General features: G+C 33.5%; 1 protein-coding gene across 8 annotated transcripts in view; it reads right to left on the bottom strand.

The window, feature by feature from the left end:
* LOC145692694 (uncharacterized) overlaps positions 1-24,442 on the bottom strand; it is an 88,896-nt gene that overhangs the window by 39,654 nt on the left and 24,800 nt on the right. For all 8 annotated transcript variants that reach the window (XM_081768087.1, XM_081768088.1, XM_081768089.1 and 5 more), the window contains 4 exons: positions 22,139-22,198; positions 15,441-15,485; positions 14,966-15,007; positions 56-79 (listed from right to left, as the gene is read on the bottom strand). In XM_081768087.1, the coding sequence (XP_081624213.1) occupies positions 56-79; positions 14,966-15,007; positions 15,441-15,485; positions 22,139-22,198 (171 nt within the window). The remainder of the gene's footprint in view (positions 1-55; positions 80-14,965; positions 15,008-15,440; positions 15,486-22,138; positions 22,199-24,442) is intronic.

Here is a 24,442-nt window from a genome sequence, read left to right as displayed (position 1 = left end):
TATTTTACTGTCTTTCAAAGAGTGCATAGTATTAAAAATAAACCATCATACTCACTCCTTGATCCTAGCATTGAGTGTCCTGAAAATAAAAGTTATGATAATAACATTTATAGTTTGAAATACCTATGTTGGGCTTTTAAAAATGAATATTGTAGAACATCTTTAAAAGCTGCTGATCATATGATAAGAAGATTAATAAATTATAATTTTGCAAGATTCACATAATGCTAGGAGATATGGATTTGGTATCATTACGTTCTAAACATATTCCAGAGAACTTCTTAGCTTCTTATTTAAAATACTTAATCTTGTGCAAATTAACTAGATCAATATTTTAAATCTTGAAGGTTTAAGGAAATACCCGTAGTATGCAAACTATCACTATAAACTATACCATCTGTAACACCTGTAAAACCCACTCCCTATCTTGAACTTCATATAGAGGACTTTTACCGGCAAAATGATTTAAGTAATTTTCTCCAAGTTTTAATTGAACATTTATTTGTGAAATATAAACAGATTAGTCTAAGGTTCTTTATTGAATCACAGTCTTTTATTGAATCATCCGCAAGGAATTCACCGAGAGAAATGATCCTTTTTGAATTATTTCAGAGAATTGGTTTGTAGTATATCTGTAATAATCTAAAATATTATTACAATTATACATGTATTTTTCTATATCCCTGTTAAATTTTAATTAAAATTAAAATATATTTATTCCCTTTTTTAAATTCTTTCTCCGCCACTGCTTCTTTAATGACCACGTTATTATACTCTCATCTCTTTAGTTTAGACATTAAAATTTCTATTTAAGTAAAATAAATGACTATAAACAAATAATATAAATCACGGGAAGGAAGGAAAATAATTTGTAAAGATAGGGACCATCTCATCCAATGAGATGCGCTAGAACGGTTTCCTGTAGTTCGCTCCCATCTCTAACTTGATTGTTATAGGTCCTATTGGCATTTTGCCTTTAAACCATTGGATGATAGTCTACAAAGACCGCTAAATCTGTGATGTTAGCGTCTTTTCTTGAAGAACCTGTGTGAGCATAGGAGGGCCAACTGATGTAAGGAAAAATAAATAAACATATACATACCATTAGTGCTCCGTTTCAATAGGATTGGACAGACACGAATAACAGAGGTATGAAATAGTGAAATAAGCAGAAATCGAAACTAAAACAACAAACTAACAGCAGAAAGTAATAAACAAAAGTGAACACAACAATAGTCATGTGGGCAGCCATGTTGCAGTAATTGGAATCGTAAATCCAGAATTTTCAATAGAAGAAAAATAAATAAATAGTGAAACGTTATTATAGGTATCTTCATCCAATAAAAATAACAGTATATCATTTCTTTTATGAAGCGTATTGTTGTTCTTTTATCATGGCAGCCCCATGCAATTTCTGTGCCGTTATAAACAATAACATAATGTCAAGTTAAGTAAGGGTGGCCCACCAGGGTACAAAAATGTAGTTCTTTCGGCGAGGCATCTGCCAGAGATCCTTGACTGATCTCTGCAGATGTCTTAAACTTGTAATATGTGATTTTATAACCATTGTTATCAATATTCCCCTCCACTCGGTGTAGAAATTGACCATTGCTTTGCAAACCGAGCTATATCGAAACAAAATTTAACAATCCACAATAGGCAAGAGTTCCACCGTAGTTAAGTATCACACCGAAAATATATAATTGTTGATTTTAGTTAATGTATTGTGTGATTTAGTCGTAGTAAAGGTCAAGGTCAGGTCCATGATATGTAGTATTGATTAGAGTATTTAATCGTTATTTATTTGTTTTGTTTAACCTTATTTCTTTTAAATAATTTCAAGACTAAAATAATTATGCCGCGAGTGTTTTTCGATAATTTTTGTAAATTTGATTCAGTCCATGACATCCATTTAGTGAAAATATACGTATGAAAGTGCAAATTTTATTGTCAGGTGCAAGGGATGCATTATCGTTGTCTACTGTGTCGACTAGGGTGCCATCTGTTACCCTTTGCTCAATGTTAGTGTTTTGTTTCAATAGAACAATTTTCACCAAACTCCTGCGGCGAGTTTGATAAGTAGCTGCTAATATGCAGTTATACGCTTCAAAAAAAAAAAAAAAAAAAAAAAAGTGGTCTTGGGTTATTTTAAATATGAAGTTTTAATCTTGATATGCTGTTGGTAATTTCATGTAGAAATTTAAGCCTAATGTGTTGGGAGTGAGTATTATTCAGTTATTTCAAGCAAATCCAGTTAGAGCAAATCCAGTTATTTCAAGACTGCAGAAAAGTGAGAGTGTGTTTTCGTGTTGTAAATGCTAGCCATGTCACTTACCTGGCTAACATTTACTCACATTAAAAAAAAAAGTATAGTTTCGTGGGGGTCTATAGGTGTAAAAGTAAATAAAGTCAAAATGTGTTTGACCGTGTTGTGGCCGTAACGTAATGTAATACTAATATAAATAAATAAATATAAATATAAATGTTTTATCGACAAGTGAGAGACTCTTGGGCCCAACACCAATGATAATTTATAAGAATATTGATAAAGACCCCATGGTATTTTGAGTATAGGCCACGATTAATGGAAGTACATGTGTAATGATGAGTGCGTGTGATATTTCGGCGTCTTGCGCTAACTGTATTTGTTGTTGACAAAATTGAACAGTTCGGTACGCGTTGGGAAAGGAAGGTTATTTAGTTGAGTTAGGTAAGAAGTTGCAGTGAAGGAAATTTAGATTTTAGGTAGAAACCAACAGCATAATAGTGAACTTTCTTAACGGAACAACTGACAATTGTTCAGATATAGTGTCAAAGTAGGTTTCATCAGTATATACACTTCATGTATATGGATTTTTTTTTACCCTACCACTTTCTTTAGGCACAAGTGCATGATATCATTTCACTAATGCGGATGGTCAACTAAAACTGTTTTATGAAAGTTATGGTCTTTATTCTCTGACGAACGGCAAAGAAATATTTTATCCCGAAGTCCAAACATTATTCCAAGCGGCTGACTTGCGTGGTGTGTTTCTGGCGTGCAGTATACAACGTGTTGTATGTATGTGTGTGTGTTGATTTGGGAGGATGCAAATTTTGTTGTTTTCTGCGATTTCGTTTTCGTACTTTCGGAATCTGTTAAATGCAAGGAGAAAATCGATAGAGATGATGTTCAAACTTTATTATTGACTTACCACTACCGTAAGATAACACGCCGCTCCCTTTTTCCTCTTACGTTCTAGAAACGCGGCGCATGTCTGTAGCGAGCATGTCTTTGTGAGCTCATTTTGGGATTTTTGGCAGTTTTCTTTCCCAAAATGTCGGAATTTTGAATTATTATTATTATTATTTCTTATTATTTTCTTAGATTGGAGTCAGTGCTTTACTATTTTCCTGTCTTCTACGGACATTTAAAACTACCACGAATTTTTTTTTTAGAATATTCCAAAATTAAACAGGCAAACCCAACCTTCCGATGTAGTCGGCCGTAACCGACATGGACGTTTCTGGCAGATTACAGCGACTAGAGCGCGGGGAACCTAAAGGTAACGCCTAGGGTGTTTTCTCTTGGTTTTCCATGCTAGGACACAGCAATTCCAGCGGTCATGTCGGGACATTTCAATCCGCCCGATATTTGGGGGCGGTATTCGTTCGGAGTTTATGAAATAGTTTGGATATTCAGCGAATGTTTAAATGTTTTTTTTTAGCGTGGGAAACTAACAATGTCCACTTCTTACTACTTCTTCATACCTTGAAACTTATGCATGTGTTGAGGATTAACGAGGACTACGAGTTGGGAAATTGTCTAAATTAATGCTAGCGATATTTTTGGAGTAGGGGAAAATATATTTGGCATTTAAAATAGTTGCTAAGTTTTGAAAAAAAAAAACGACTCGCAGTTTCGTTTACTCTCAACTAAGTAACTTTGACTGAATTTCTTTTGACTCCTGACTTTTCTTGTTCTAAACTATCTCTTTATTTTTAATATCCCCCTATTTTCCCTAAACATGTTAATATATCTATATAAAAGTTTGAGCGTCAATTCGTAGTGGTTGTTAATTTTTTTTTGCTGTTTATACATTGGTTTGTATTGTACACAATATATATATATTATACTCAATGATTACGTTTCGGGCCTATCTGCTACCTTCTTCGGTCGTGTGTCTGGATTATGGCGAGCTGGGTTATTCAGTGGCAGATTAACATTTCAATACACTTGTTTTTTTTCTTTCTTTCTTTCCGGTTTCTTGCGATATAACTTAACTGACATCGTATTTCCTCGTCGAGCTGAGTGCAAATACCCATTCTGTGTAGGAAGAATCACAATATAAAACTTGATTTTGTTCTCTCCCCTCAAACTTGTTACAGTTGTCGATACATTTGAATGTATTTAGAGAAAATTATTGATCTTACAAATACTATGTTTTTTTTTTACTCTTATACCTAATTTTGAAGTAGCCTTGTTTTAATAATTTTGTTCACCCAAAGTCATTTTGTAACATATATAATGAAGTAAAGCTTCCTAGCGCCACAGAGCATTCTATATAAATATGTTGTACGCAGTGGAAATGGGGTTGAAAAAAAAAATTGAATTGTGACGCATATATTATATGATTACAGGGAATTGTAATGTTACGATGAAAAATATATAATTAATCATTACAAAATATTTGAAAGAAGTAAAGAAATGTAAAGTTAGCCCTGTATTTACCGATTCTACATGATTTTTGTCGAGTCCCGACCTACCAGTACATTGTTCGAATTGCCATCTGGGGTGCTAGCCATATTTTGTTTGACTTTTTTTTTTTTTAATATATATTTGCTGATTTTAATACAATTCATAGTACGATATTTGTGTATACGTATCATTCAATACTGTTAAAATTTTGTAAATTGGGTGAAGAGATATAGTTATGCATCAACTTCTCAGTGAAATAGTGATTTCAAAAATCAGTGATGGCAAGTAATATAGTAACAGTATAAACCAAGCACTCAGGAATACCAAATTATAATTTTTTTTTCAACTTAATGAAATCAAAGTTAAGAAGCTGTCCCAGATATCTCTCTCTCTCTATATATATATATCCTGATCTAAGAATTTTTTTTGTGGTCGTTATGTTAAGTGGAAGCAGAAACATAGTTCATGAAGTTATAATTGATACTACAACCCACCATTTAAATTCCTCATAATGACTAAATATGCTATTCCCGGATGAGACTTATGATTTCTGTGTGGAAATCAAATTTTCTTCAGGTATGATACGTATAAGTAAACCGATAAGGTTCCTTCAAGCAGATCAGTTGAAGCGCTTATCAGAAGCAGGGAAATATATATATATAATTATGAAAGTGTGCTGTGTACTCTTAGTGAAATTTTGAACTACAATCTAATCGACATAGGACCCGATATAGATTTTTTTTTTATCAAACGATTTAAGTTTTAAGTGGATGTGAGCGAAGAGACTCAACGTTCTAATTACTTCTAACCTCTTCAAGAATTTTGTTTTTATTATCTTTCGTTAGTTTGCTAACTTGAAACCCTTTCAAGTATCTTAAAGGAAGTGGTTCACTATTGGACGTTTTATTATCAACCATTCTTCGTATAGTATCAATCGTAATGCCACCTGATAGTGGAGCTAAAAAAAAAAAACAGATTTGTTTCTTTTTCTAGACATGCTTATTAAATTTCACATATGCAAACGCTATGCAACTTCTAAAATGTGTAATATATCTATGTATATTAATTTCATTTATGTTTTAATAATCTGGTTACCGATGTGTTGGATACTTTAATAATCTCAAATGTAACACCGTTTTCTTAAAACTCATTAGTTAAATCTGTTTTGCGAATGATAAAAATTTTAAAATCTTGCTTTCGAATTTTATTATATTCTGTTATACAATTTTTTTCTTTTCTTTCAATCTTTTTCTGTATGTTAAAATGAATATTTCGTTTATTAAAATGTTTAGTGGAATTGAATTATTTGATTCAACATGTATTAGTAGTGAGTAGTACCTGACTTTTGACTTTAGTGTTTAGTATAATTTAGGAATATGTAATAAGATAGTTTTGGTGTGATACTAGTAATGTATGACAAGTCAACAGAATTACTTTAAACTTGGAAATCCATAAATATCAACATTTAACAGAGTTACCATCAAAAGCCTAATGAATAAAACATGAGGTGGTGCATCATCATGATAGAAGAATATAATGAATACGGTAATTTAAGTTAACGGTACCATTTAATTAGAAAGTCACTCTGAAATACGATTAGTACATTCATATCAATTCGCAGCTTACCAAGGAGGGTTTCGGTTCATATTCAATTATTCGGCGTAATTGAATATGAATCGGCCTAGTTCCAATTTACTGTTAACTTCGAATTTCTGATACAACAAGCAAACAATAGCATGAAATTACCTTAGAAAAGGTAATTTCGTGTCATTCTTTTTAAATTGAAAACCACTCGTCCTCATCCTCCGTTCTGGACACGGTCATATAACTAAAAGAAAATAAAATATAATTTCGGAAGTCCATTGCCTTTTAAAACTTTAATACCTTCATAAATCATTTAAATCCGTTAGGCTTATTACAATTGCCTTGGCGACCAACAAAACAAATTATAACCAGAATGTAGGAGGAGTGACGTAGTTGGGGGTTTCATATCATAGGAGTGTGACTGGAATACTGATGAAAAATATACGAAAATCTTAGAACCTTTTGGAGAAAATTATATTTTAATTTTCTTACGTACATAAAATACGCTTGGTTTGAGGGGTAACCTCTCCTCAGAAATTTCAAAATTTGTCCAGATACATAGAGCTAGCCTGTAGGCGAGTGTACACATTTCGGGCGAACAGACGGACATACATAAAAGCATTACTCTTTCGATATACAGGGTGTGTTCACAAAGTTTCAAGATTGCTCTGAGAATACAAAATGTATTAAACATTCTTGTACAACGGACTAAAATTATTCAAAATATGACCCTTGGGCATCAACACACCGCTGCTAGCGTTTCTTCCATTGTCATAGGCTCCCTGGAAGTCTTCGCGCAAAGGGCTGTGAAGGGGAGAATGTAAAAGGATGTGCTATAAATCAAGGATAATGGGCACCTCAATGTTTTTTATGTATTTTGTGATAATGGCAACAATCTTAATGTGGAACATCTAATAAAATAAGTTAATAATAATGAATGTTTTCAGAAATAGCTTTGTGAATGTGGTTTCTCTAATAACATCGTCGAAGTCGCCTGGAATGGTGGGATTGTGTCCAGACATAAGGATCGAGCATTTCTTCGCAAACAGCCAGGCCTTACGTTCATCAGTCAGAACTTTGGGAACAAGTTTGGCACACTCTTTTCTCATCTTCGAATCTTCTGTCACTAACTTGAACATCGTATTTGGACCTCATCACAGTTAACTGGGAATTAATCTAACACTAAGACGACGAACAGTGTTTAAGAATTCATGCAATTTCATCAGATTTTCCTCAGTTCGGCTTGTTTCAGGTCTCCCAGAGCGGTCCTCGTCTTCAACGTCCTAGTGGCCCTCTTTGAACCTCTCGTGCCACATGAAAACCATTGCAGGTGACATGGTGTCTTCTTTGTAGGTCTCTTAAATCATATAAAAGTCTGTAACTGTTTTGTTCAGTTTCGCACAGAACTTCATGGCACAGCGCTGCTCCCAATGTCGCTGCATTTTCCACTCACTCAGATTTCGACGGGGGTCACCGATCCGCACTCACGCCACTAGCTATCTACTCACTCCTTCGTTTCGGAGGCAACTGACGCTCGTGTGGACGGTTAGCTGACATCCCAAACTACCGCACCCTGTCAGTGGAGTGGGTCTGTGCGCGCGCCCCTGCACAGGTAACACTCAGTCTTGAAACTTTGTGAACGCACCCACGTAGCGGTTATGAAATACGTAGACCTGCTGTAATGTCGAATTTGATTCTTTTCAGGATCATTTCACTTTAATTACTTTTATCCTCACTTGAAAGTGTAAAAGGGTTATTGGATTTCTAATCGTCCTAATTTAAACTCACAATTCCCCTAAGGTTACAACTTTCAATATATCGAAAGCAAATTTTAAATTTAACGTTTTTAGAAGATTCTCCTAGTGAGGTTTTTGAACTTCGTGCAAACTACAAGTTTAATGAAGATTTAAAGTGAAAATTTAAGTTTTTATCAAAAACAACTATTTTGGTGTTGTTCATATTTCATTTATTGATATTGCATTAACAGTTCTATAATATTATATCTGCCATTTTTCTAGAACAAATTCAGAAAAGGCAGTTTAATCTTGGGAGTTGGCCTATTCTGGATGATTTTCATTATAAAGAAACTCAGGCGATCTTGTTTACATTTCATAAATAAATATTTCATTAATAACTCTATAATATGCGGTTAGTTATTATTTTTTTCTGAAAAATCTACCAGGTGTAATTTACCCTTGAGGATATCTTATCGGAGATTTTCTTCAAGAATATCTCAGTCGCTTTGGGCCATATTCCACAAAAATATTTTACTAGCATCACTTTCTCTACCGCTTCTCATTCAGAAATCCACACAGGCGAATACATATTCCGTAATATTTAATTACTAATACTACAGTGTGCTTAAAGTCATTTTACATAAAAAAAAATGAACAGGAGTACTTTACTCTTGGAACTGAAATTTTTCAATCAATTTTTCTCAAATATGTTGTAGGCGATTTTAATCATATTTCATAAATATATATGTAATTAACAACTCAATAATGCGGAGTATGTAATATCTCTTGAAATAATCAACAAATTTATTCATGCGAGTATATTGTTTTGGACAGTTCTTCTCAAAATTATTCAAAGGAATCTCTTCATATTTCACAAATAAACTCTTAACGACCATACATATAGTTTGTCATTTTTCCTTCACATCAATTGATACTAAGTTACTACTACTACTACTACTACTACTACTACTACTACTACTACTACTACTACTACTACTACTACTACTACTACTACTAATAATAATAATAATAATAATGACAGTTAAGAAAACAGTCAAAAGAAAAGCCTCAAAAAGTTATATTTTAGTCTTACTAATATATATCTGAGCATATGTTACCTATAAATAGAGACTTTCCAAATTAATATTAGACGGTAACAAGGTATTCAGAGGACTCTGAGGTCAGAAGATTTTGTACATTCTAAAAGAATCTACCGAGCATTCAGTGGTACGATACAATATTTACAGTATGAACGATTGTCACTACGCAATTTATACAAATGTGCAAAATGAGAGTATCCAGTATCAGAGCGCGCAAGTATCACAATTTCGGCGACTCGTTTTGGTACCCAGTAGTAGAGGACAAGAAAGTACTGTCGTTTTAACTAGTAGCATCTCACAAGAATGTCTTGCATAAGAGCATGTTTTATTGAAAAGCTTCCTACAGGCTTTTAATAACGACTTTTGAGTGGTTTTAGCAAACACACGACGTAGCGATAGTTGAAAGACATGATCAGCAGATAGCTCAAGTTTGTTGTAGAATTGAGTCAGATCGGGTGCTGGAACAACAACCTGAGCACGAGGAATACAAAGAAAGAACGTTTGACGACTGAACAAAGGATGAAAATTGCATTGCAACTGCTTGAAATTGGGAACGTTTATTAATGTAGTAAGAATGAAAGCATTTGGATGCAGCTATAGCTATTTTGTACACAGATTGATCATCGGCATCTTTATCACACTTATACCTCGGGTAGGCAAGAAGAACTAGATGACTATGCAGTATAAAAATGAATTTAGTTTTTTAAAAACTGCCAATGAGTGGTCAGATACTAGTTGTTTCAATCCTTCAACATGACTGCTTAAGCTGGTTTGCTCCCTTGAGGAAACGGCGTATTGGGTAAAGTTACGTTATGTTCGTAAACCATTGCCGCAAACCCACTATCTCTTAGTTCGTCTTCAGCTTTATCAGATTTCAATGAAATTGAAAGTGGCATGGAAACTGAATAAAAGTTTGTTTTCTTCTAACAAAGAACAGGATAATTAAAATAAGGCGCTTCATTCTGCCGGTATCATACAGTTACTTATTGTCAACACCATCCTGCAAATCAAGATACACAACTATGTTTTATGCTTCTTTTAATCCATCTGAAGTGGAGCTCTAAATATTACGATAATACTAAATATTTTATTGATATAAATCGTCTCTCAATTCGTTTATTATGCTTAGATAACCATGTTATTCAAGGCTAGTTGGAATATCATTTATTGTCCCTTTTAGCACCGAGGCTACGCAACACGTCTACCTACAGTTTCAAGTGGGAGGTGATGCATATGAACTCCCATCCTGATTCGAACCCGCGTCTCAGTCTCATACATGAAACATATAACCACTAGATAGCTAACATTTTCTTTTAAGAAAGCAGGAAAGCTCGGTCTCTGTTCTTAATCACCTTAGGCTCCTGGTTCGTATGCTATGTTTCTCAGGAAGAACCAAACTTTCAAAACATGCCATGTAATCGTGTAAAGGATGCACACGTGTGATGAGTATTTTACTGTTCTTGAACAAATTTTAAGCTTTTTTCTAAAGGTCCTTAATTACCGTAGGTTCATGCCTTATAGGCTTTTGCCTTTAGGTTGAACCTAGGTTAAGAACGATGCATGCATTGTCTGACTATTGCAATAATAATATGTAATTGTCTTATAGATCTTAAAGACTTGAAATAAAATATTATTAATAACTAGTACACCATCTTTTATCATTTAAGATGAATTATTTTCTGAACAATATCCAAAGTAACTATTTCGACTATTGTCATTTTCCACTAAAATTACCACGAAACGTGCGTAGTAAGTATATTAGTTAGGTACTAGGCAACTGCAACTGAGTACCGTTGTACATTAGAAAGTGCAGAATTTTGCAATTCTTTAAGAGCCTGATGGATATGTGAAACTACGCTGGATTTCTAAATTACATCAACATAACATTGAAATTTATCACACTAAACTCATTCTTCGTACACTGAAGCTCTTTGAAAACAATTTTTGTTATCTGATACCATTTCTCATATATGAAGATTAATGTTTACACTGGAAGTGGTTGCAGATCTATACAACTTCCAATTTTCACCAGAGGAATAAAATCTAAAATAGAACATATTTTTGGATTCGTGATCGTTTGAAAACAAAACTGATTCTCACTACTCTTATTGTTTTAGCTTTATTAAAATTTGTAATGAAACTGAAATAGTAGTACATTTCTACAACTTTCTGTTTTCGCGGAGTGATGTGGGTGATGATGATATATTTTCTTGAGACACTGCATCGATTCCAGAAAAAAAGGTTGTTCCTATTTATTGCCGTTTCTGTTTTATGGCAATCAACGTTCAGACCGAAAACGCGTAACTTATACCACTTTTAATTTAAAGGAGATTATACTTGTAATCGAACCTATCGCTGTCGGATGTCGAATCCATTTCAATTTATCTCTGGTTTTTATATACTACGGCTTTGCTTTATAGAGATATCTGTACTGAAAGTGGAGTAGTAGTGGATTTATACCATTTCCGATTTTTATAACAACATGTAGTTAAATATATATTTTTAGAAACTGAATCGATTCTTAAAAAAACGCTTGTCACTATGGACTACGTCATTATTTCTACGACGGTCAACATTAAAACCTAAGTAGTACATTTCTACCACATGCAAGTTTGTTAGATCGATGCACATGAAAATGGAATCAAAAATCGATTTTCGCAGTTTGTTACCGATTAGTGGAAATAAAAACCGGAAGTTGTTGTTAATTTCTTGTATTTCGGTTTGAATAAAAGGTTAACGGAAGGGATTGAACCTATTTTTGGAACGCTGAATCGATTGCGAGAACCGTTTATCGATATTTATTACCGTTTCTGCTCTGACATGTAACTGTTGATAGACAAACAGATATTGCAGTTCTATAAGATTTCAGTTACTCACACATAACACGGTTTGTAACTCTAAAATGGATATTCCAGTCGCTTGCGTTTTCTCATTTCAGGAAAAATAAGCCCATTGTTATTTCTATTAAATTAGCATTCTAGGCATGAAAGATTATTTTAAAGTCGATGCAATACTTCCTTTGATTGGGTTTTCACGGCGCAAGAGCTTTCGGTCCAATATGGTGAAATGAAACATACCCTAACGCCATATACAATAAATTAGCTTTTGAATGGTGAAATATATTTTTTAGTTTCAGGCCGGTAGGTTTGCAGAGAGCCTCTTACTTATAAGAAAACATAAATGCTCCCTAATCTCTCTCGACCCCACATTCAGGGTTATAATATGGTTTCTTACTATATAGGCCTACATTATGCCAACTTCTCATTGATGGAATATTTTTTAATATGGGAGCAGTAGCTTATCAGACTGTTTTTCTGAAATATAAAGAAAAAAATATGGGCACTAAGCTTTCTGGATGCGTATCCCGGAGTAAGTTCTAGCCTATCATCATCTGTATTAAATAAACTGTACAACAGAAAAGTATCTTTGATAATCTGCTCAGTAGGTTCTCAGTTTTCTGTCTTAATGTAAGGAAACAGAATGTAGATCCAAGCTCTCATGTTCTTTATTTCAGAATAAAATACAGTTTATCTATCTGCATTAATTACACTTTCCAATGGTTAAATAATTTTTAAAATAGGTTCCGTAATTTCTGAGAATATTTGATACAAGTAAGAGAACTCTCGAGTCGTTTGGTATGAAACGCGTAGCATTAAGTCACATATCTTTCCTTCTAACACGGAGGACTGTCTTCAATAGACTCTTCCTAGGGGTACCGAATATTAACTAACTTAAAGTAACCTAACCTGAAACAAAAAGACAACTAATACAACGATATTGTATATATATGCGATAAATTACTTCCATTTTCTTGTAGTTATTTTGGGCAACGGCGCTTAAAAGTGCACAATTGTTTTGATAAGGAGAAGAAGAAGAAGAAGAAGAAATGAAAATGAAATGAAATATTTGAGTTTTACATCCCACTGTTATGCCGGTTAGGCTAAAGGAGACGGTGATGATGAGTAATGAATAAAATGGTGGAATGAAGAAAGTGAGAGGAAACGGGAGAACCCCGAGGAAAGTCCCACACACGGTGTTCGTCCACCACAAAGTTCATTTGGCGGGGTTGGGATCGAACCCGGGACCCCAAACATCAGAGGTGAACGCTCTACCACTGAGCCACCGCGGCCCCAAGAAGAAGAAAATAATATAATATGTTGTTGATTTTATATTGATAATCAGGTAATGTGAGTTGTTAAAAAGAAGATAGCTATTTTGCTTGGGTTGCTATGACAACATAATAAGTTTCATGAAGGTTTTGAGAATGAAAAAGTTAATGGTGTTCTGCATTCTGATGTGTCTAATTCTCAATGCACGCAATCAGTAATTTTTACAAGTACAGGTAAATAAAACTAAGGTGTTTAGCCGTGTTGACATATATTGCACTTCGTACTGTGGGCTGAATGAAACGTAATTTAATCGTTAGACTAACAAGGAACATTTTTCGAGGAATTTATATAAAAACTCGTCTTTATATACATATGTAACTTTATAAAACAGCAACATAAAACATTTATTCTAAAACCTATATTATAATTCAAGAAACCCTTACATTATTCCATTGTTGGAATTAACTACTATTGAAACATTCTACAATATAAAAATATATCATTATTTTAGCTATTATCCTATAATGTTTGGTACCTTAGCCGTTCCTGGTGAATTACGAAGGCAATTGTAAGGTAATTCTTTTCGTATTTATGCACTGAACTAAACAAATTTTACACGAATATCAGTTTCGTACTCATTGATGTTTATTAATTTGTTAAAAAGATGAGGAAGCCTATATTGTAAACACATATCATTTAACCCTTTAATGGGCAAACATTGATAGCATTACTATTTAGTTTGCTTTTATATTTGAACCATGAATTCCTAATTATAATTTCGTAATTTGTAAGGCATTTTTGTACTTTGGTTACTAAATACAGAGTGTTTATTTTAAAACACCATTTCCATAAGGTAGGTCTTATGTGCAGCTATGGAGCAGCATTGCCATATTATGGTAAAATATCAGAAGAATATTATCAGCAATTACCAACAGTTTCGTTGAAATATTTTCCTTCAGAGCAAGAAGCCATAAATAAATAATAAAAACAAACAAACAAATTTCTCGGAATGTAGGAGATAAACCTTCTACAATGCTAAATTTGACTGCCCCCTGTTGACGAATATTAGAAGTAACTAAGGAAGCGACCCGCAAATCATGTATATGAATATTGAATGAAAGTAATAATGCCCATCAAATGATCACTGAAGTTATAATTCGTAATAGGATAACGCAATAGAAGGAGATTTTGCTTGAGAGCAACATTGCCCAGCAAAGGGTTAAGTTCCAAACTGTATAATAAGATTGAATATACAGAACCTGTGAGTTTAGTTTTTCAAATTGTAAAGAAACAAATGTTTCTTTATTACGTTTCTACAATTTTGTACATATTAACACTTACTACATTGTAGGGGGTATGTTTAGTACAAGGGGTCCAAAAGCACGTAAAAAACACAAAATTTACAGGAGCAATGAGTGATGCAAGTACCTAGACGTAACATAACGTAACCAAATCCAACCTAACCTAACATAAACTAACGTCAGCTAACCTGAACTAACCTAAACTAACGTAATATTAGTAGAAATAAGCGAAATTCTATCATTTTTTTGGAAAATTATGCGGGACTCCTACACTAATATAACATAAACTAAACTAACCTAACGTAACCTAAACTAGTCTAACCTAACTTAAACTAACCAACCCTACCCTAAACTAACGGAATGTGAACGGAAATTGCCAAAATTGTAACATTTTTTAGAGAAATGAGCTGGACCCCTTCTGCTAAACATAGGCCCATTGTAGAAACTTTATACTTACTAGGATATCTTCCTTTGTCAGTTTCGTTGTCATTGTCTATTGCTGAAATAAAAGAGTATCTTTTCAGTTAATAAGTTAAAATTACTAGTATATAGCCTATACTGTATATATAGCCGAAGATAATTTTTATATAAATCATAAAATCAAACAAGATTCTAAAAACAGTAATGCTCAATATTTCAGTGAAGCTGTTAATGATAATTAACTTATAGTTAGAGTATGGATAAACGAATTACATCCTACATTTACCTGCTTTTTACGTTATATAGACAACTGCCATAAATTAATCTATGATTAAAATAATGATAAGAGTACGTTTATATTTCCATAAACATATATTAGCTTGATTTTACACATGTATGCTTTATTTGCTAAGTTTTATCGATTAACCAATTTCAATTAAAGTACGAGTTTGGAACTTTCTCAGTATTAAATACTAACTGTTAATGAAGTTATTTTTTAAAATAAAACGTACCATTATCTAATCCTTGATCGTTGGTTTTGTTCCTATCTTCGTGTTCTGTATAAAGGAAGTTGAGAACAATACATATCAAATTTCAGTATTCAAACTTAAATTATATTTATATTTTAATAATAATATTATAACAAATTTAAAAATAATTATGTTTGATATGAAGATTTTTTTTATAAAATTCTTTGCTAATCAAAATCTTATAATTGGGTTTCAAACAAATTTTTATTCTTAATCTGTGCCCAATGCACTCTTTAACTATCACAAATCCTCTTTACATTTCCACTGCTAGAACCCATATTCTATAAATCAATATCTTCTTACAACTCATATCATAAGCTCAAATTGAAACATCCATCATAATTCTGAGTCATAATCTATATCTTATTTACAAATGTTACTTCCGTAACTACGTACAGGACATTGTCATATTTTTGAGCACTTTTTCTGTGTGGACACTAATTAAGATATCGGGATATTTTTTCGCCAAATATGGTTGGAGCATGGTTTACCATGTTAGTTTTTTCTCTGGGTGTCAAATTTCCTTCTCAAATTTCAACCCAAAGTCAAAAATTTAGAATTTTGCAATTTGAAATTTTCTTTTTTCTTTTATCCCTGTAGCTTCCTTCGTTGTAGAGAGGTCTCTTTAAGACTTGTCAGATAGATACCTCGGATGGGTACCTAATCGTTGACATCAATTGCACCGACTCGCGCGCATTGCCGCTAACTACGGAAATGATTTTTTTCTAAATTTGGTAAAAAAAAATTCGAAATTTTTGAAATTTTTGTTTATAAATCCGTACCTGAACGTCCAAGGGCAAGACAACTTACGCCAGTCGAACATTGATCCTTACTGAACAAAAGCGGTTACAGATCGTTACAATGGGTTAATTAGGGGGCGCCAAAAAATTAGTTTCTAGGTTCTAACTCTTGATTTTTCTAGTTTTTCCTACTTTTTTTGTTTATCGTAAACTATTTTTTTGTAATCAGAACCTTTGTTATTTAATATCGACATGATACTTGTAGGATTTATTAGCGATGTATCAATGTTTATTTTAAGATAGTTTGCGTTTGTCTGGTAACAGTGTTGCTGCCCAAAAATAATTAACAATTTTAGGGGAAGTTTTTCAAACAATCCTTTTTTGTCTCTATTATTTCCCTCTTGTTAGCTACATACGAGCAAACGTACCACTGACTGAAAATCTCACTCTTAGCCTACACAACGTACCATAAACGTTTTAGTAGAATAATGAGGGGAAGTACAGTTGAGGTTTATAATAAACCATGTTCTGTAAGTGGTAAATTTCTGAAGTAGAATGAGATATTCTTTTAAATTCCATGCTTACTTTGTTAGATATTTCCATGACACTTATAGGATGAATTAACAGGCTATCAAGGTTTATTTTCAGATATTTCGTGTCTCTCTGGTGGCAGTGTAGTCAGCCAAAACACAAATAATTCCCGATTTTAGGTGAAAAATTCGGAGAAAATCTTACTGGCTACATTGAAACAAACGTACCACTATCTGAAAGCTTTCTTTTGGGCCTACAGAACGCACCATAAAAGGTGTTAATGGGATAATTAGAGAAGCTGTAGCCCCGCATATCTGTTGATTTTTGCTTCTGAGGCGTAAAAGGTGTCAAAATTTCATGAGTATGATGACAGATAATTTTTTCTCTCTTTGTGTGGCAGCCAGCGACTTGAGGTTTTCACTGTACAATGTCAGTACAAAAAATAATTTTTTTATGCGACTTGGACTAATGTGGCAACAGTGGTGCTAGCTACTGAAAATCTTGAAATTCGGTTGGGGAATTTTGTAAATTTTCACTCCTACATTTCCCTCAATAATTTCTTTCCGGTTGAGAACACTTCAATGTAACTTACACTAAGAAAAAGCCACATTCCTCTACTAAAAGGCAAGGCCTTAAATGGGGTAAATAGTTCTGGAGCAATAAGCCACTAACTGAAAATGTAAGAAAATGCCAAAAATGCCAAGGGTCGGAAAGGGTTAACCATAGGAATGAGGTTCGTTTTATGCACTGAAATATAATAATGACTTGTCACTTTTAAAGGCCAGAAAACAAAGAGGAATATTAAGTTTAGTCAAATTATTATCAGGATTATACCACACACTTCCTACATCGATCACCAATCGACTTGAGTACATGAGGAAACTTTTCTGTACTGTGGAATCCAAAGAAATCATTCATCTCACATTTCTCTTGTAAATTTTTATGTGACTTGAAAGCAGTTTGGTCCTTAAAATAGGCAAAAACTTTGGGGCGAATATGGTGGATGAAGAATTGTCCCTTCAATGGAAGTCTGTTCTGTATTTTCTATAATGTCTTCTCGTGTATCAAAAGGACAATGTGTTTGTAGAGTGTACCAGCTTAACAGCTGCTACGAAAATTGGAAGTAAAAAAATCAAAAAGGATGAAGAAGAAACTAAAAGTAGAAAAGTGTAGAGAGAAAAATTTATTAAAATAATTATTTTGTCTTAAAAATGTTTTATATTAAGTGCACTGTTATGATTTGAAAGCAGTGTTTAAACGATTAAATTGACGATGTAACTAAGGATAAAAATATGCGCTTAAAATTTGAAAGAGAGAAAAGAATTGTCAAGATCTAATAATTTTCAGTGAGTCCGTAGTTTAAGTTACAAAGCTGCTTCGTTCTTCGTACATTTTGATCCGAGGACGAGCATTAGTTCAGCCGAGGATTCCTAACAGGCTAATAATCAACTGGAATAACAAGAATTTGCGGGCATAAACTGCGGTTTGCTCTCGTTTACGTAGAAGGTGGCTCGATTTGTTCCTCCTGTTTGGCGGATGGTGCCTACAAATCCTGCTCTGGTTACGGTACTACTTCTACGTTCGTATAAAAGGAAAGACTTATCTGACAACAGAAGAGGAGAGTCGGAGTTGAAATTTAACTTTGGGAGTTGAAATTTAATTGAAAGAAATTTATAACCTTAAATTCAGTATATACAATGATATGTAAAAAGTCAGGTATTAAAGGATTAACTACCTAGTCGGTTGAAATTCACAGAAGTGATTAGATTTTTGAAAATAAATTGTAGGATTTAATTGAAATAAATTTTTGGGGTAGTTAATATTGTATTTGAATTGTGAAGTAATGGTTTTATTACTCCTTGATAGACTGCTTCCAAGTTATTCTAATTTCGACTTGATATAATTAACGGAATCTCAAATACGATTGTTTTCATTGTCTGACTATAGGCCTGGTGTCTCTAGTGCTCTGTCGTTGTGTTTACCTCTACAGATGTTTTGTTTTGGGAATATAAATTCTTAAAATATCGGGATCGAATCGCTGTGTTGATGCGGCGGTGTGTTACAAGACCACTGTTTGATTGTTGCAAACCTCCTTGTATTGCATTTAATAGAATTCGTCTAGTGCCGATTCGCAGTGATGTTTTTCCACTACGTTGATACATGTAATTAATCATTACCTGCATAGACTATTTTCTACTGGTGTAAGTGTAGTTTCAGAAACCGTTCTGGACGTTGATTTCAGTCAGACTGCTGTTCTGAGCACCTTTGAAGGTAATAATATATGAATTTTAATCTGAATTTGGAAGATGATTTAGGAATTCCTTCAATGGTTTATGGAGACTACTAAAATTGCACACCTAATGGCAGTGCACCTAGTATTGGGATTCGTAACTTCAACTATTACACCTTACTAGCGCTGATCCGTCTAGTGATAGTGGTACTGTGCATCTTAGGTTTCTGGACTTGTACTAACTTTGTATTAGCTTTTTTTCACGGTCTTGAAAAATAGAAGTGTCACTGCTTCTGTTCATTCACCGCTCGTAACTCAAATTTGCTCTTGACATTTTGCAGATATTTGCTCAGGATCCCGCAGTTTGAAGTCATATAGGGATATAACCCGTAATTTTGATTACTTTGTTGGCTGCTTTTACATGGTCGTGTTTATGAAAAGAATGGCTATATACTCTAAGATGTTTTCTAAATATCTACTAAGTTTGTGTCTCACGAGTAATCTCAATTTTTTCATTGGTTACTGCATAGAGAGTAATTGGTTTGCTTTCCAGAATGTAAAACGAACATTTCAATAACGCCAATCTAATAGTGGACTAACGTTGTATATTATGGAAGACTTATTACTTTACTGAAATTGTTTTCGAAGAATGAGCTCTGTAATCGCCAGAGTCTTCAGAAATTTGGGATACAAAATTACTATATACTTAGTGTTGTTACTTTAAACCCGTTCGATATAATTATTAGGGTTTCGATGTTAATGGTGTTGTGTACATTTCAGACTGCATATAACTTGGAATGTTCTAAATGAGTGGTTATTTAAAATGTATTTGCATTGTCACTGTTTCTCCTGAAAGAAGATTTCATGTACTTTTAAGTGAATTCGGAAATGATATATGTTAAGGACATTTACATGGTACATGTTCTAGTATTGAATGTTACAATTTCATTACCCTTTCTCCAAGATATTTTGCAGTGTAAAAGCAGACATTATCATTAATTTGTTCATAGTAAGCAAATGTAATATATATATATATCTTGGGTTTAAGAAATGAAAACCAACATACATTCCTACATATTAATTTTTACGATATTTCTGAATACCTTGCATAGATAATTGTTTTCAAGGTGCAGAGAGTGTTATTTATAAATGTTTAAAATAATAGATGTAAGATTTTTAAACATTAATAACGTTTAAGACATTTTTCTTAAATAATGGTTTGATGAATAATAGAACTTTCTTTTTTCAAAACGAGCACCAACGCAAAAAGATCGAACTCTAATGGGCTGGCATAATTGAGATTACATCGTTGAACTATATAACGAAGTATGTCTCACTACCGTTGTGTGTCATATATACATATGAAAATTGACATATTTGAATTTTCAAAAATTATCATATTTTTAAACTGGTTGAGGATACTACTAGAAATAAAACGCATATCTGCCAGTATTAGACTATCATTAAGAAATTATGTTACATGTTACGAAGATTTAATTGTGTTTCAAAGTAAAAGAAAAAATAATTTTGTCAAAACGTCTTACACGTAACGCAGCGAGTTCATAGCTTATCTGTTACAACATTTTTGTAATGTCCTATTATTATTCTGAGGAAGTAGTTTTGCTTTTAATTTAAAATGTAGCTACAACTTATCATTCGATTGAGTAATCAAACTAAATTGCTGTGACTCATTTAGTAGTAGTTAGAAGCTTTACTTAACCATCGTATAGGGAAGTACTCTTTATATTTGGCACTGAATTAAGTATGACACTGATGCTAATAAGAAATAATATAAGTAACCTAGAAAGGAACAGTTAAACGAATTTAAGTGTCACACATGAAGCAAACTAATGGTAACCTGAAGACACGAAATTTTTTAAACAGAGGAGGTTTATTTGATTTGAGCTTGCCTTCTAACAACGAGGATATATTAAATGTAAATTCATAACTAGACGTGAGATTCATACCACGACAGCTGGAAAGATCTAGAACAAGCAAACTAGCCTGGGTTATCAGAATAGAAAACTATGTTATATGAACAAGAACTGTTATATGAAAACTATGTTATATGTTATATGAAAATGAAATGAAAGCTTTTGGTTTTTCGTCTCACGATGATGCCGGCTAGGCTCAAGGAGACGTTGATGATGAGAAATGAATGAAATGGTGGCATGAGGAAAGTGGCGGAAACGGGAGAACCTCGAGAAAATCCACGCACACTATGTTTCTTTACCACAAATTTCACTTGGCACGAGCTGGGATCCAACCAAGAACCCCATGCACCAGAGGTGTACGCTCTACCACTGAGCCACAGCGGCGACTTATATGTTATATGAACAAGAATAATTAATACTCAGATTTCTATAATTAAAGTTAACTTTCTCCCGATTTAATGAGTTAGATATTATTTTTTATTTTTCTCTTGTAATACAAATTTTAATGTAAGTATATTATTGTATTGAATGCATTTACTTTTTAAAAGAGTATGAAGTGTTAGTTTAGCAGTTTATATATTTCCATTAATTAACTTTTCAACGAAGCAGTATATTAATGGTAATACCAGGCATTCTTTGATGTAGGATCACTTTAGCTCTAGTTAATTCAGCGTCTCTACTTCAAAGTATGACCGGAATCTAATTGGAATAATTGTCTGAATTAGGGTTCGAGATAAGGGCAATAAGTGATAATTGAAGCCGGAAATATATCACGGTATTAGATAATAATTCTTTGATAACAAATTTAATTTCCATTAGTGTGAACAGAGGTAGGAACAAGTCATGTGATAATTGTGATGTTTTTGAACCGCACAAACACACAAAATGTTCTTAAATTAATGCCGAACAGTGCATGTATAGTCATTCACAAATCATTTTAAACTCAAGTAACTCGTTAGTAATTTAGTGATTCTGTTCAGTATCGTGATCTTAATAATCTTGTTCCTAAATTTTTAAATTGTATTCCGATTCTATTACCAATATTTCAAAGTGATAAGAACTTTTCCTCACTAATTATGTTTTAGTTATATTTAACAACAGTGTTCAAATAATTATGAAAACTAAGCATTTTAATCTAAATTAAAACATGTTAAATCCAAACGTACGTGAATCCAATATTTATATGTTTTGTTATATGAATTATGTGTTATGTAAGCGTGATACAAGAGGTGTATTGAAACAAACCTTTCAGTAGAAGATTTGAATGTTCTTCGCTTCCAAATTTCTCCGTACGATTTTTCACATCTAAAGAAGGAAAGTAAATTAGTAAAATAGAAATAATTATATTAATATCCTAAGTTTAAATCTTATTACGAGTTAACATTATAAATATTTTATTACTAATAAAGTCAACTACTTTGGACTTCTCAAGCAAGCTGTGCTCATAATAACTCTCTCAACGGTCCTCACTACTTGTTGGCGGAACTCATACTAGAATTAGGATCTTCAGCCGAAGACATTTTTGGAATCCGTAAGATACATCAATGTTTACCTTGTACTCATCACAACATGGCAATATTTACGTTCATGAACTCTTCAGATCCAAGAACTCAGACACATTCTTCGGTACGATTGAGAATTTTAGCTCTTATATATAAAAACCTTAATGACTTATTTTGTTAAGATGTTACGGATGAAATAGATCAAGTACTTGACCAAACTCAAGACGATCACCTCTCTAGTAATAGTGATACTCTAGTTACTGAAATTCATTCTGCAAGAGGCAAAGATTCTCTTTTCGGAAGGGAAATGTTACAGAATTTCACGCTACTTAAATGATTCCTAGTGCTGTTCTTTCTGACACACCTATTGTTTTGTCTCGGAAGCTGTACATATTTCTCCACCGGCAGCAACTTGTTTCTAACCATATTAGGTCGGTTTATCTTCCAGTTGTTGAATTCATTGAAAATGCAAATATTTTGGAATCGACAACAATTTTTCTGAAAGATTTTTGAATTTTCTGGAATCCAAAAAGTACTCTTTCAGACATATCTATCTATCTATCTATCTATCTATCTATCTATCTATCTATCTATCTATCTATCTATCTATCTATCTATCTATCTATCTATCTATCTATCTATCTATCTATCTATCTATCTATCTATCTATCTATTTCTTGGCTTAAGGTCTCATCAGCTTTATTTGCCTCAGTATATAAATAGTAAATTACAGAAGTGTGAAGTATGTACTAATATTATTTAGATATAATAACCACAACCGTGTAACGTGGGTTCCTGTCACCACGGCATGGCGCGTCCTCAGGTTGCGGATCGAGGAGAAGGCCTCTAGATATAGAGGTTAGCTGCGAATATACTGAATAAGCAGTCGCGGACAGACGACTAGGAGTGGTCCTCCAGCTTGGGGGTTTGGGTTAGGCTAACACCCTCATCCTGTAAAAAAAGGTACTTGTTCAGAAACATTCACAAAAGCCTCGGACAAGGACTGATAACTTGGCACGACATCAGCAAAAGAAAATGGACATGAGATTTGGAACATGGAATATTAGAAGTCTTTATAGGGCAGGCGCGTTAAAATCTGTAACGAGTGAGTTAGAGAAATACAGGATGGACTTAGTAGGAGTTCAGGAAGTTAGGTGGGAAGGAAATGGATCTGAGAATTCCGGAAATTTTACGTTCTTTTACGGGGAAGGAAATAAAAATCACCAGTTAGGAACAGGGTTTTTCGTTCACAAACGAATATTACCAGCAATTAAACGGGTTGAATTTGTTACTGACAGACTTTCTTTTATTACTCTTAAGGGACGGTGGTGTGATATTATTGTTTTAAATGTACATGCTCCAACTGAAGATAAGGGTGACGATATAAAAGATAGTTTTTACGAAGAAGTGGAACGGATATTTGACCAACTCCCGCGATACCATATGAAGATTCTATTAGGGGATTTCAATGCGAAGGTAGGACGAGAGGATATTTTCAAACCGATTATAGGGAACGACAGTTTGCATAAGGAAAGTAATGACAACGGTGTTAGACTCGTGAACTTTGCAACATCCAAAAACCTAATCGTGAAGAGTACAAAATTCCCACATCGCGACGTTCATAAATACACTTGGACATCACCAGACGGAAAAACACATAATCAAATTGATCACGTTTTAGTAGATAGAAGAAGACAATCTAGCATAATTGACGTCCGGTCGTTTAGAGGGGCTGATTGTGACACTGATCACTACCTGGTAGTAGCGATAATACGGGAGAGATTATCGTTGAATAAAGGTAATATTCAATGTCCGAAAACGGAGAGATTTAATTTAAAGAAATTAGAAGAGAGCCAGGTAAGAGAGGAATACCAGATTGAAGTTTCGAATAGATTCGCGGTTTTAGAAGACTCGGAGTGCACTAATGTTGAGGATACTTGGATTGAAATTAGAGATAGCATTAAAAGTTCAGCAATAGAAAAATTGGGACACGCGGAAATACGTAGGAACAAACCATGGTTCGACCAAGAATGCATTAAACTAGCAG

Source organism: Thermobia domestica, chromosome 8 (assembly GCF_964235325.1).
Source record: "Thermobia domestica chromosome 8, izTheDome1.hap1.1, whole genome shotgun sequence".
Taxonomy (NCBI): Eukaryota; Metazoa; Arthropoda; class Insecta; order Zygentoma; family Lepismatidae; genus Thermobia; species Thermobia domestica.
Note: the sequence above shows the minus strand (reverse complement) of the source record. Positions and strands in the feature narration are given on the sequence as shown.